The sequence below is a fragment of the Mustela nigripes genome, chromosome 2 (assembly GCF_022355385.1).
Source record: "Mustela nigripes isolate SB6536 chromosome 2, MUSNIG.SB6536, whole genome shotgun sequence".
NCBI lineage: Eukaryota > Metazoa > Chordata > Mammalia > Carnivora > Mustelidae > Mustela > Mustela nigripes.
In genome coordinates, this window is record NC_081558.1 from 46,775,612 (window position 1) to 46,789,469 (window position 13,858).

Consider the following 13,858-nt stretch of genomic DNA (forward strand, 5'->3'; position numbering starts at 1 on the left):
TAAAATCAGTTTTACCACATGCTTTGGCCATTTTCTTCACTGGTCATTTGTGGCCACGTTGAGGGCCATGTCTGAGGAGAGGTGGTTGACAGCTCCTCTCCCCTGCAGCGGTCAGCCTCGTCTGCTGGAATACGACACTCACAACATCCAGACTGGGCCTGGCTTTGCCACTCACTCCCCACATGACTCTAGGCAGGCAACTTCAATTAGTTTTTCTTAGTTACTCTGTTAAAAGGCACTTGAGCCCATAGTTGTAAAACCTGGATGTCGGTTTGGAAATCCCTAAAATAGTGGTTGACCCAGTCAGGATCTCTGGGACATCCTGTCTCTGGCCCATACAAGTTCAAGACCCACTGATGAGAGGAGTGCGAAAGGTCCTTCCAACTCTACAGTGTGGGGTTCTCAATGTGGCATCAACTCTGGGTTCCTGTTCTGGCAGTGTGGGCTGTGGTACTTCATGTGTACAGACTAAATGGAAAGTACCATTAGCTCTTCCAGGAGGGAAGAGGATTAATCTGACCTCAGGAAGCCTTTCCCATTACACAGTGACTGAGCTCACCTCAAACACATCAGTTCATTCTCAGAGGGATTTACTTTTCCTCTTGTAAGACATGCCGGGACCATCTTCTGTACTCACTACTAACCATCTTCAGGAGGAGGGTTGTATTAGGCCAGCCTTGAAATAAGATCTGGTTGGTTACCTGAGAGTATTTCTTTGACATCAGTATTTGTTCATGTTGAGCTCTAAAACCAGGATTTCCGAAATGTCCCCATGTAATGTCCCCTTCTTATGGGTGCGAATGTAGCTTTGTGGCATCGTAGGCCTGTGCCTGCCCACGATACCGGTGGGTGGCCTTAAAAGCTCCTTTTCAAAAGAACCATTTTCCCCCGTTATTCAAGAACTGATGAGTCACACAGCCTTTGAAAACATGAAGCCTGGGGCACATTCAGATTTTTTACTGAATTTTTGAGCCTGCTATGATTAAAGCACATAGAGTACTCCTTTTAAAACATTGTCATTTTTGAAATTTTCCAATATACAAGTAATAAGAAGTTAACACACTGCCCTGTATCTATTAGCCCAGCTTTAACAACTACCAACGTTTTGTCAGTCTTGTTTCATCTATTCTCCTACTGTATTTTCTGAAAGATTTTAAATAAGTCTAGACATCTTGTTGTTTTTCCCATAAATATTTCAGTGTGCATTTCTAACTTCTAAGAATATTTCAAAATATGTATAATTACCATAACATTATCATATGTAACAGAACTAACAGCAAATCATGAAATAGCTTGTCCATATTCATGTTTCTCCAATTGTCTTAAAGATGTCTTTCTATAATTGGTTTTTTAAAAATCTAGCATTATTTTTTTAACACTGCTTTTATAGTGGGGAGACAACAGGCTTTTATTTCAGCCCCTTCAGGATTTGGGTATGTCCACTCTACTGGTCCCATTTATTATACTGAGATCTCGAGGCAGTTTACAATGGCGATTAAACACTTAAGAAAATGAAAAGCAAGACACAGACTGGGAGAAAATACTTACAAAACGTATCTGACAAAAGGCTTATATCCTGAATACAAAAGAACTCTTGAAATTCAATAATAAAAAAAAAAAAAACTCAATTAGAACAGCGGGCAAAAGATGTGATCAGACAGTTCACAAGAGAATGGCCGATAAGCACAGAAAAAGATACGCAACATCAGTCGTTAATCAGAGAAATGCGAATGCAAGCTAGGATGGCATACCGCGAGAAACCTACAAGAATGGCTAAAATTGAAAATGCTGAAAAAAGAGATAAAAATGAGCAAGTAATAAAAAGAAAATACCAACCATACCAAATATTGGTGACGACGTGGAGCACGTGGGACTCCCGCATGCAACTGAACGGCAGAGTCACTGTGGAAGTGTGGTTGTGTCACAGCGATTAAACATACACTTAGGATCCAGAAATCTTATTTCCATGTATTTATCCATGGCAAAGAAAGACATAGACCCATTCCAAGATTCGTCCTTGAATGTTCCCAGTAACAATATTTATAATAACTGCAAACTGGGAACAACCCGCATACCCATTAATTGTTGAGTGGATAAGTAAATTGTGGTCTATCTGTATTATGGAATCTTACTCAGTAATAGAAAGGACAATATTAATACGCAAAATAACCTGACTGAATCTTAAAAACTTGCTAAGTGAAAGAATTAAAAAAGACTGCTTCCTAATCTGATTATCTTTCCGTTTTTATGAAATTCTAGAAAGTGCAAAGCTCTAGTGATAGAAAGGAAACCAGTGGTTGCCCTGGGGGTGGAGATGGGCAAGGCAGCAATGGCAAAGAGCACAGGAAACCTTTTAGGGGAACAAAAATGTTTGTATCTTGATTGTGTTGGCAGTCGCATGTGGTAATATGGCTCTATATACTGCCAAAATTCATCACATTATAAGCTGAACATCAGTGGATTTTCTGTGGGGTTTTTTTTTAAATTGGTGATTAAGGACCATCCACTTCAGGGGCATACACAGTCCAGCCATTTGCAGTGTCACCTTAGGCCCGATAGGTAATCCAAAACCCGGTTTCCTCCAGAGGAAAATGAAGATAATCATATGCTGTTGGGAAGATCACATAAATGATAATCAACATAAAAGGCTTAATAGGCTATCTCACCACTCTTAAATGCACGAGAAGTGACATAAGCCTCAATATCCACGTCTTCCCAGAGTTCTGAAAAGCTTCTGCCTCTCTGTGCCCGTTTCTAATCAGGTTTTCTTTTGAAGGATATCAAAAGGGAAGAGGTAAGTGGTTGGGAGTGGGGCAACAGTTTCCAGAGAAAAAGTGTCTCCGCGGCATGAGCAGAATGAACTAGGACAGCCAGCAGGCTCGGGGAAGAGCTGGGACTCGCAAGGGGGTCTCTTTCCTGGGTGGGGCTTCTATCCCAGCAGTGCTGGAGAAGTGAAACTCCTTTATGTAAGTGGCCTTCATCGTGGAGTGCTGCTTGTTTACATCTGAAGGAGACTCAAGATGTGACAGCATTTGAAATAGGGTTTTATTTTTTTTTAATGAGCGTTTTACAGAACTATATTTTTAGCCGTGTTGGCTCATGTTATATAACTAAGCCGTCTCGTGGGACACTCTAAATAGAACTTGAAATAGCAAGAGATGACAAAAACTGGTATAAGCTCTTTGACTACAAGGATAATCTAATTGTAGGATGATGTTAATGATACGGAAGTTGCCTTCCTCCTTCCCTTGGAGAAGTCTGATTCAGGCAGGGGACCTGCAATTTTCCTTTGCATACTTTTAATAGAAATTAGAAGTTGAGGCTTCCAGTCTGCTTTCCCGAAAAGTGAAATGTGATACGGAGATGAGTTTTATTGATTGAACAGATTCATTTGACCAGCGCCTGCGGGGTGCTGAGTGCTTCCCTTGGGGAATTTGGTTGGGAGGAATACACCTGCGGGGGGGGGGGGAGGTAGGAGAGGGGGGGAGGGGAGAGAAAGACAGGTGAACTGACCACCAGAAAATAGTGTTCTGTAGGGGTGACTGGAGTGGGTATGGAGAACCCAGAGAGGGAGGGGCGCCTGGCACAGTTTCCTGAAAAGGAAGGGGGTTGGGGAGGTTTGGGGCAAGTTGACATCTCAGCTAAAACCTAGGATGAAGAGGAAAGGGGAAAGAATTTCCCAGGTAGGAGGAACATGGGTCAGGGCTTGGAGGTGAGAAAACATGGATGTGTGTTGTTCCATCTGGGGCACAGAACTGGAGGTGAGAGTTTGGACAGTAGGGCCAGTTGGAGGATTGCAGAAAGTGTCTTTTGGTCCATCACCTCTTACTTGGTGAAAGCACTGATCTTTGAGAGCCCTGCCTTGTCTTTGCAGGAACCCTGGAGCCACACTGGTCCGGACTACTGTGGACAGCCATGCTCATCTCTCTGGCCATTGTCATTGCCCTCCCCAAGCCCCACGGCATCCGGGCCTTAATCGCTTCCACAATTCTCCGGTTGATATTTTCGGTTGGATTACAACCCACGTTGTTTCTTCTGGGAGCTTTCAATGTAAGTATGAGTAACTTCATAGCCGCATTCTTGCTGACATGCAAACAGGAATGCCTTCCGTTCTGGTTCCTGGGATCTTGGCCTGGGCTTGCAGTGCAGCCAAAGACTGTTCAGGTCAGGTGTTAGAAAAGCAGAAGCAAGAGCTGTGCGGGTGGATGTCTCCCTCTCAACCTTCTCACGGTACAGTGAACCTCTTAATCTATTACCCGGGCATCCACGGTCTCCTTTTTAGGGAATATCCCTCCCACGAGTAAGGCAGGAAGAGGGAGAGCAGTGGAGATATAAATTAGTTTTCCCAGTCAGGTCAGAGGTTTGGTGGGACAGGAGATTTTAGCTGAATGGTCAGATTCTGATGGTATAAGTCAAATGGTCAGATATTAATACAGCACACCCACTTCTGGTGGGGACCGCACAGAGCCAGGAGAAGAGGCAGGAGGACTTGTTCAGACAGAAGAGGAGCAGGTAGAGAGGTAAAGAGAGAATCAGGGTTATTTCAAAGTCAGTGGGGACATTTGGAAGTTCTCTTCCACGGTAGTTGAAGGTTAGACGCCACCTGCACGTGTAGGGAGAAATCTGAGGAAATACAGATAGCCAATGCAGGACCATAGATATGAGAGGTGTCCTGGTGAAAGGAAGCAAAAGGTTTGGACATGGGAGGGAGTCTGGAGATCAAAACCTGCTTTCCCGAGGTTTCTGCCCCAAGCATATCAGGAAGCTGAGGTTACTTTACAGAAATACAAATCCTGTTGCAAAATCAGGTTAATAGAGTAATTCATTGCAGCAATAAATGTCCTCAAATGGGTATGCAGATGGCAAAGACAGCAAGGACACTGGGAGAGGAGGGACCACTTCAAGCTGACAAGCTCCAGGGGAAGAGGCTGGGGTTCAGCTCTGCCTTGAAGAATGGCCAGGACCAGGCCAGAAAACAGGTTTGGGAAGAGCATTCTCCTGTCGGCCCCACAGGCCAGAGCACTGGGGAAGGCCCAGGACACTCTCAAGAGACAGCCAGCAGCAGTGTTCCCCTCCGCTGTGGTTCAGGGAGGGACACGCAGGACCTGCTCCCGGCACAGGTCACCAGGGCACCGTGTGGTAGGGAAGTGTTTCCAAAGACTGACTGCTCCATGTTGATAAGTCTTAGTTAGGTGAGAAAGAGGTTCATTGGTCAAATCCATGAGGGAGAGGCTGGGTTAAACAAAATTAAAGGGTTTATACTGTAGGATTTCTGAGAGACTTTAACATGTGTGATAAGGGTTATGAATCTCCAAGAAAGGGAAACCACGCATCTCTGTTTCCTAAACTTACTTACTTGCCCACATTTTAAGTATCACTTGGAATTAGTGTTGTAGAATACAGGTTGGAAAACTATTCCCAGTAGTGGGAAATGACTTAAGTTTTTTTGAGCAAAGAAATAGCATATACAAAGAAGTATTCTTGGGAAAATACCCTCATGTAGTGGCATGTTATGTGGATTCAAGTGGGAAGGACCAGAGGCAGGAGGACCATTCTGGACACCCCCAGCAGAGCTTTTGACTAGGTGTGACAATCCTAGGTCTTGGTCATAATGTGGAAGGAAGAAGGAAGGTACAGATGTCAGAGCTGCGAAGCTTAGGGTCATGTGTTGTGGGACTGGAGTCAGAGCCTCACCTTCAAAGCCTTTTCTCCAGGTCAAGAAGGTAGTATTGTCTTGATGGGGTGATGAAGGAGGCCACCCCAACTCCAAATTTTCAGTCACAGGTGACTAGGAAAAGAATAATGCCACTAACTAAAGTGGAGTCATGCAGAAACCTAATATTCAAGGTGAAAATGCACTTAAATTGTTGATTGACTAGGCTTGAGATGACAGGGCAAACCATTCATGTTAGCTGTAGCATTTGGAAACATATGACCGGGGTGACAAAGACTGATCAGTGTTACATAGGGAAAGTAGGTATCCTTCACTGGTGTAGGTATCATTAAGAAGGAAACACAGAATAAACAAAAAAAAACAAAAGGGAAAACTCAGTATTTCAGAGATTGTAGTCTTATGGGCTTTTCTTTTTTTTTTTTTTTTTTTTCTGGTTTCTCTGGGCTTTAATCATTTCACAGTCATCTCTTCTTTAACATAAATCTTTTGGGGGAACGACTCAAATTAGGCAATTACCACTTACAGTAACATCTGGGTCGGGAGAGCCGAAATAACTGTAATAAATAACCAGAATGAGAAAAGGGGAACACTCACATGGAGCCTACAGGAGATGAGAGCAAGAGTCATTGCGGACGGAGAAGGAGCAGTGGATATGCAAGGGCTGGGGAAGGACAGGGTGGTGTCCTGGCACCCAGGGGCCGCCAGAGTGCTGGGGGGAGGGGGGTGGCCCGCCGAGCTGTCTTGTTGCAAGAGCTGGGATTAGGTGCTCAGGGTTGACACTGCCGCCTGCGCCCCGGCTCAGTCCCTTGCAGACTGGAGGGGAGCGGCTACGTGGGGGAGGTGGGGCCAGAAGCCAGATGCTAGACTCATTAAGCAGGGTCGGTAGGAGGTGGGGACGCCGGGCCAAGACCGTGAATACACATGTGCTACTGAAGCAATGTGAATCGAGGGCAGAAGTCGTGTCAAGGGGAAGAGTGGCTTCAAGTAAAGCGAACTGCTCGGATGAGACATGGGGGGCCGGGGCATGTCTGAGATCCTGCCGTGTTAACCAGTATGTGACCTCTTGTTTGTTTGTTTTCCTGAAACCCCGTCAGCACAGATCATCCAGATCAATGGTACTTTCTCAGTGAGAGATCCTGGACCAGTGATGGGTAGGAGATTAGAGAACAAGTACTAGGGGATTGGATGTTTATCCTGAGAAAGCCTCATGTTCCCTGTGGGTGTTGGCTTCCTCACATACCTGATTGCGGAGAAACTCCCTTACACCGACCCGCTGGATTAACTGGCAGGATTCCCCCAGCACCTACGGCCAAGGCAGCTGGGGGAGCAGAAGACGGTTTTACCAAGTACATCCGAAAACCTTTCTCTCCAGCCTTCTCTTCATCGGAGTTTTTCTGTCAGTGTGTTCCTGGAGATGGACTTGGAGGCATGGGGTTTCTGTTAGAGGTGGATTGTATTACATAGTAGATCAAACTCCAGCTGCAAGTGTTAAAAAACCAAATCCATGCCAGTTGAACCAAAGGAGAAAATGCATTGGTTCGTGGGACTGAGAGATGAAGACCCTGCTGTCAGGGGCTGCTGAATACAGGGGCCCCGACAGTGGCCCCAACAGTGGCCTCAGGATCCAGTTCCCTCTCTGGGCTCTGCATCAGTTGTGCTCCGAGGTGCCGTGGTATGGCAGGACGGAGGCCAGCAGCTTCAAAGCTTACTTTCTCTTAGGTTCAAGGTCAGGATGAAGCAATAAAGTTGCCTTTTTTTTTTTTTTTTTTTAAAGATTTTGTTTATATTTGACAGATCACAAGCAGGCAGAAAGGCAGAGGGAGAGGGAGCAGCAGACTCCCTGCTGAGCAGAGAGCCCGATGCAGGGCTCGATCCCAGGACCCTGGGATCATGACCTGAGCCGAAGACAGAGGCTTTAACCCACCGAGTCACCCAGGTGCCCCAATAAAGTTGTCTTTTACTGCAATCCCAGGAAAGCTCTCAGTGGGTCTCACGGGTTCCGTTGGACCATGTGACTATCCCTGAACCGATCCCTGTTGCCAGGGCAATACAACAGCTGATTGACTGGGGTGCCCCCCACTCCCCACTGCAGATTCCAAGGACTGACACATGGAAAGGGACGAATCTCCGAAGAAAAATTATTATTCCCAGAAGGCGGGCAGGAAAACAGAACTCATCCTGAAGTCCCTTACTTTTTCTTCCCCAAGAAAATTATTTCCTCTGAATTCAGGAGCAGTGAAAGACAAGAACTAGCTGCTTCTCATTAAATTACAATCCTTATAATGCCCAGAATGTAACAGAAATTCAGAAAATGCTTTTTATTTATGCTGATCACAGGGTTCGTAGATTGAGGTGACTTCTGTGTTTGACTAACTCATATAAGAATGTTAGAAATGATTCATATCTCATTTCGAAAATCATAATTTCGGTATGTGTTAATTTTGTTTTTGTCATATACAAATGCCACTTGATTACTGTTGCTCATGAAGTTATTTGAGTACCGCATACTGTGTAATATGCCTGAAAAGCAAAGTAACGATATGACTTAGATCTGCAAAATGGTTCTGGGCGGGTTCAGTGGGCACTTGGAAGCTTCGTTGGGGCACCGTAGCGGAAATACCATTACGTGAAAATGGCCCTTGGCTGTCACGAAGTCTGCAGTTCAGCATGGTCTGTGCTTATCTGGCTATTCCTGTCATTATTCTCAGGTCTGCAATAAAATCATCTTTCTAATGAGCTTTGTGGGCAACTGTGGAACATTCACCAGAGGCTACCGAGCCATGGTTCTGGATGTTGAGTTCCTTTACCATTTGTTGTATCTACTGATCTGCGCCATGGGCCTCTTTGTCCACGAGTTCTTCTACAGTCTGCTGGTGAGTTCCTGGTATGGAAAGATTTTACATGTTGAAAACGAGGAGTGTCCCGTGTCTCTCTTCACAGACCCCTCCTTTTAATGGTGATTGGTGTGTCTGGTCTAAGAAGGTCAGGTGCATCATTTCTGAGATCTAGAGAAGGAAGCCCCCCAGGGAGCAGGGCAGCTGGTAGAAGATCAGCTGGTGTGTGCTTGCGTCCACATTGGACCTTTTACTTTCCAGTGGTAGACAGCACCTGCGGTCTGGATCAAGGGATGCATCCTCCACATGCATCTTTGCTTTCCTTGCTTTCTTGGACTCAGCCAGCGCTTACCAAGGAGAATGTTTTTGAGACTGTCATCTGACAGTTCTCATGGGATCTGCTTCCCAGGGAGAACATTTAGTGACGAAGTAAGAGGAGGAGCTATTTTCAAAGTCCCAAGATCCGGGACAGTGACCTCAATGGATTTATTGGTCCGGGACACCTTTTCCCTGGAAGTTATTTTGTTCCATTCTCAGTCAAGTGATTAATGTCTTGATAGTCTATAAAATGAGTTGGTTCAGTCACCTTCTTCCGAGCAGGTTTTTAAATTATAGACCAAATAGCTACTTATTTTCCCATCATTAGGGGGAGTCTAGACCTGCAGAGTTGTAGATAAGAAACCTTTGCCTTGTACCTACATCAAATGACAGGAAGCATGAAACTGACCTGTCTGCAAGCAAAAGGATCCATAACCAGACCAGAAGAATTAAAATGTGAGGATAAAAAATGATCCAAGCCTATGTGTTGACTTAAAGTGAGGGACTTATTTGCGAAGGATAGAGCGAGGAAAACTCTCCTGAGAGGTATCCTCCATGTCGCCTCTGGACCGGTGACACACTGGTTCTGTGCCTCAGTTTCCCCATGTGCAAAATGAGAACAAGCTGTCCCCCTTCCAGGGCTGCCACAGGGATTATCTGCAGCCGTGCACATCAGGGCCTTAGAATAGCACTACCACACAAGAAATGCTTAGCAATTCCAGCTATTATTACTGTCTTTGTCATCGCTTACTTCCTCTGCCATCCAAAACACCATCAAGAATTCACCATTCAGGTCATCAGGATTAGCTCATTCCATTAGTGGTAGATGTTGGCAGGCTGAAGGAAATGGATTGTTTTGCCTCATTTTAAAATAGGTCTGGCTATAGTTTGAGGTTTTAGGCAGAGAGGTCTCTGGATGTACTTGAGATTGCCATTATTTGGCCTATTTTGGTCACTCTGTATCAGAAATCTTGAGAGCTCCCTATATACCTCTGAGCCTTTCTGTCTCCTACAATAATGCCCCTGGATAAGGATCGGGGTGTGGAGTCAGGGAGCCCCGGGTGCTCCCAGGCAAGGAGGCAGAGCTCAGGAGGAGGTCTCCCACATCCCTGTTGATGGATCTCTCCCAAGACACAGGAGATTCTTCCTCAGACAGCGCCATCTCTTCCTGGGAGGGTTTGACTTCGCCTACATTCTGCGTCCCTTTGGCTTCATTTCCCTGCCTGCACCTTCAAGTCCTCTGCCTTTGGTCTTTGTGATGCTGGTTGGTACCCGAGCTAGATGCAGGGCTGTTGTAGTGAGACAAACCAGTATCCTCTCTGCCCTTACAGGCTCATGGTCTACAAGATCATCGTTACCGCCATTTAGGGAATGTTCCCCCATGTGCCCTTTTTATACAGTCTCTCACCATGACTTCTGAGACAATGTCTGCAAGTGACAGATGGTGAAACAGGCTTGGTGAGGTTAGGTAACTTGCCCAGAGTCACCTACTAAGTGCCAGAGACCAGAGAGGAGCTGAGCTCTGGTGACTGCCAAGTCAGCTTGTGAGCCCAGCCCTGAACTGCCTTTCATCTGAGCTCGTGAAAAAGTCCCTGCTTTGGTGCGGCTGGTATTTCCCAGGGCAGCTCACATTCTTGCTTTCACGTTTCTCCTCCGTCACAGAAGCAGTACCCTGAGCTGTCGGTGCCACCTGGGCTCAGCTCGCTTTCAGAGAACTCACCAGGTTCAGACTAAACAGTGGCTGGATGCCCCTCCTGTGTGCTTCTGACCCGTGACTTGTGGTCTCTGGTGACATGCTACTTTTGGTATCAAAAGTAGTGTTTAACATGTTTACCGAGAATCACAGACAAAGGACTAAAACCTGTGACAGAAGGGAATTGGAGGGGCTCCTGGGTGGCTCAGTGGGTTAAGCCGCTGCCTTCGGCTCAGGTCATGATCTCAGGGTCCTGGGATCGAGCCCCGCATCGGGCTCTCTGCTCAGCAGGGAGCCTGCTTCCTCCTCTCTCTGCCTGCCTCTCTGCCTGCTTGTCATCTCTCTCTGTCAAATAAATAAATAAAATCTTTAAAAAAAAAAAAAAAAGAAGGGAATTGGAGAGTTAACTCCAGCAGGGAAAAGCCACATGTCCCGGGGTTATGAAAGCCCCTGCCAGCAGACCAGAAAAGGACAGTGGGGGCCCAGACTGGCTGAACCTGGTCTCGAGCCTGCGTCCAAATGTGTCCTTAGAAAACGTTAACAGCCCGAGATGAAAATGTGTCAAGTTCACGGATGGGCAGGTAACAGGAGGAGAAATCCATATGGTCAGTAAACATGGAAGAATGTCCAACCTCACTGCTAAACACAGACGTGCTAATTGAAACAACAGTGTGATCCCAAGCTGTACCTGTGATGTTTGGAAAGGTTCAAAGGGCTAAGCATGTTCAGGTCTTACGACCGCGTGCTCTAGTTTGTGGCCCCCATCCCCCATCCCCTGACAGTGTGGATCAGTACAGCCTTTCTGGAAAGCGATGGGGCGATGTGTTTCTGTTGCAACATTTGACCCAATAATTCCATTTCTGGAAATTCTCCAAGAAGAAATAACCAGATAAGTATGTATAGAGACAAGGGGCAAGGTGTTTATCACAGCATTATTTTTAATGGCATGCAATTGGAAACATCTTGACTGTTGTAAAAAAAAAAAAAAAAAAAAAGTAAATATTTTGGCTAAGTAAACTGAGGTTTTTTTCTGTACAGGGACATTCTAGGTGATCATTTCTGACACAGAAATTTTCATGATTGCTTGATGAAAGGGACTGACCAAATGCCAGGATTGTGGCATATTGTATCTATTACATTTTTCCAGTGTAGCCCTTGCAGAAGAAATAACTCGAGTAGATGGTGGGGTTATTGGTGATTTTGGTTTTTCTTTGTGCTTTTTTGTGTTTTCAAAGTTTTCTCCATTGAACGTGTGTAACTTTCCAATTAGAAGAAAGTTTTTCCTTTATAAAACAATGCTTGTCCATTATCTTCAAGTCAGAAATCACAGATGAGTGAAAAAAGCAATCACTTGCCATCTCAATGACTTGGTGGCTACAGAATCTTACAGGTCCTCCCCCAGAACACAAGTGTCATTTGTTTATTGTCAGAAGTTGCTCTCACTTGCTGCTTCATGGTAGGCTGCTGGAAAATATTTAACCAACTGCAACAGCAACATAAGCCTTTTGTACTGTTATACTGACCAAACAAACGCCTCTTTCTTGCTTCCTTCCCTTCGAGTCTCCTATTATACCCAGTGCCCTGGCCAAGGAAGGTCTCAGGACACAGATTGGCCTTATGGAGGCAGAAGAGGTAATTGACCAGAAAATGAACTCAGATGTAAAAGTATAAATTGGAAGGGACTTGGACACCAGCTAGTTCAGAGAGGTTACATGGTTTGATCTACATGTGACTACAAATTAAAAGCAGAGTCAGGATTCAAACCCTTGTCCCCTGACTCACTTGTCTGTGCACTCATGCCCCAAAGCCATGTGGAAGCAGAACTTCAGAAGAGTCGGTGTCAGCACAGAGGCCAAACTAGAACCCTGCTCCAAGAAAAAGCCCACAGAACTCTCCTCCACGGCTCTGTACTCTTCCCACAGCCAAATACCTGAGAAAACTAGCCATCTGTATCGCATTCCTAGAAGTACTTACAGGCCAACTTCTTGCAAAGAGCAAGTAGTCTCTTAGTAGAGGGCGAGCCTAGACTGTGAGCCCACAGAGCTCGCAAGGGGGCTCTGCACCCCACCCTCCACATTAGGGAGATGGGAAGGGCTTAGGCTCCCCGGTGTGTTACTACCACCAGGGTCCCTGCCATAAGCTGTGTGACCTGGGCCCAGTCCCTCCATCAGGAAATAATCATTACTATTTATTGTGTGCACACAGCACGTACATGCGGCTGTCCGCAATCTCCCGGACACGGTATCCATTATGTAGCTGTTGTTCACAGCAGCTCCCTGTCCTCCCGTCTGTAGATGAGGAAACAGAGGCTCAGGGGGAAGGAGCGAGAACCCAGCTCACCGTCCTGATGTCCTGTGCTTGAGCTAAGGCTGCATCTCACACTCCAGAGTCCCTGCTACCTCCTGCTGCCTGCTGGACGGAGCCTTCCCTGTGGGACTCCAAACTCCCTGAGGACAAGGGCCAGGGTTGTCCAATCCTGTATCCGGAGTGGCTGGCCCTTAGCAGAAACTCAGCTACTACTGCCTATGCGGACACATGCCAGGACCCTCATCCTTTGCTCTCCTTTGCCTTCTGAAGCTCGCTGAACTACCCTGTACTTTCTCCATCCCCAGGACCTCTCAGCTCTCTGAGTCCCACCGGAAATTACTGCTGCCTCTGCCCACCTTTTCTATGCTAATGTTCCCCATCTCAGTTTTCAGGAAGAAAAGCAAGTATAAAGTGTTAAGATAGTAGAATGCTTTTGCGTTTGTTTCTAAAAGGGTAAATTCTCTATAAATCGAGTTTTCATTATGAGATTTTTGTGTACATCTAACATAGAGGCTTATTAAAACTGTCCCATTGTCTTCTCTTTGTTCATTTTTAAAGCTTTTTGATTTGGTATACAGAGAAGAGACTCTGCTTAATGTCATTAAAAGTGTCACTCGCAATGGACGGTCCATCATCTTGACAGCAGTTCTGGCTTTGATCCTGGTTTACCTATTCTCAATAGTGGGCTATCTTTTCTTCAAAGATGATTTTATCTTGGAAGTAGATAGGTTGCCCAATGAAACCGCTCTTCCAGGTGAGTTTGAGATCTTCCAATCTTTTTAATGTTAAGAGAACAGTTCTTGCTCCTAGGTGAACAAAAGAGAATGATGACTTTAGCAATGTAGGTTTCTCCCTGGCACTCAGACGATGAATTCTGATTCCAGGGCTTGGTTCTCGCTTTATTCCAAGGGTGTGGTATGGTATGTGTGATACAAGTGTAAGGGTCCAGAGCCTACATTTAACTTACTCACTAAAGTCATATTTTAAACTAATGCAACTCATTTAAAAGGAATTGGACCCTGTGTATTGAAA

At 45.6% G+C, this 13,858-nt stretch overlaps 1 protein-coding gene across 1 annotated transcript in view; it reads left to right on the plus strand.

Moving 5' to 3' along the window:
• ITPR1 (inositol 1,4,5-trisphosphate receptor type 1) overlaps positions 1-13,858 on the plus strand; it is a 327,611-nt gene that overhangs the window by 280,393 nt on the left and 33,360 nt on the right. Inside the window, exons 54-56 of the mRNA XM_059390201.1 lie at positions 3,875-4,050; positions 8,383-8,547; positions 13,385-13,580. Coding sequence (XP_059246184.1) covers positions 3,875-4,050; positions 8,383-8,547; positions 13,385-13,580 — 537 coding nt within the window. The remainder of the gene's footprint in view (positions 1-3,874; positions 4,051-8,382; positions 8,548-13,384; positions 13,581-13,858) is intronic.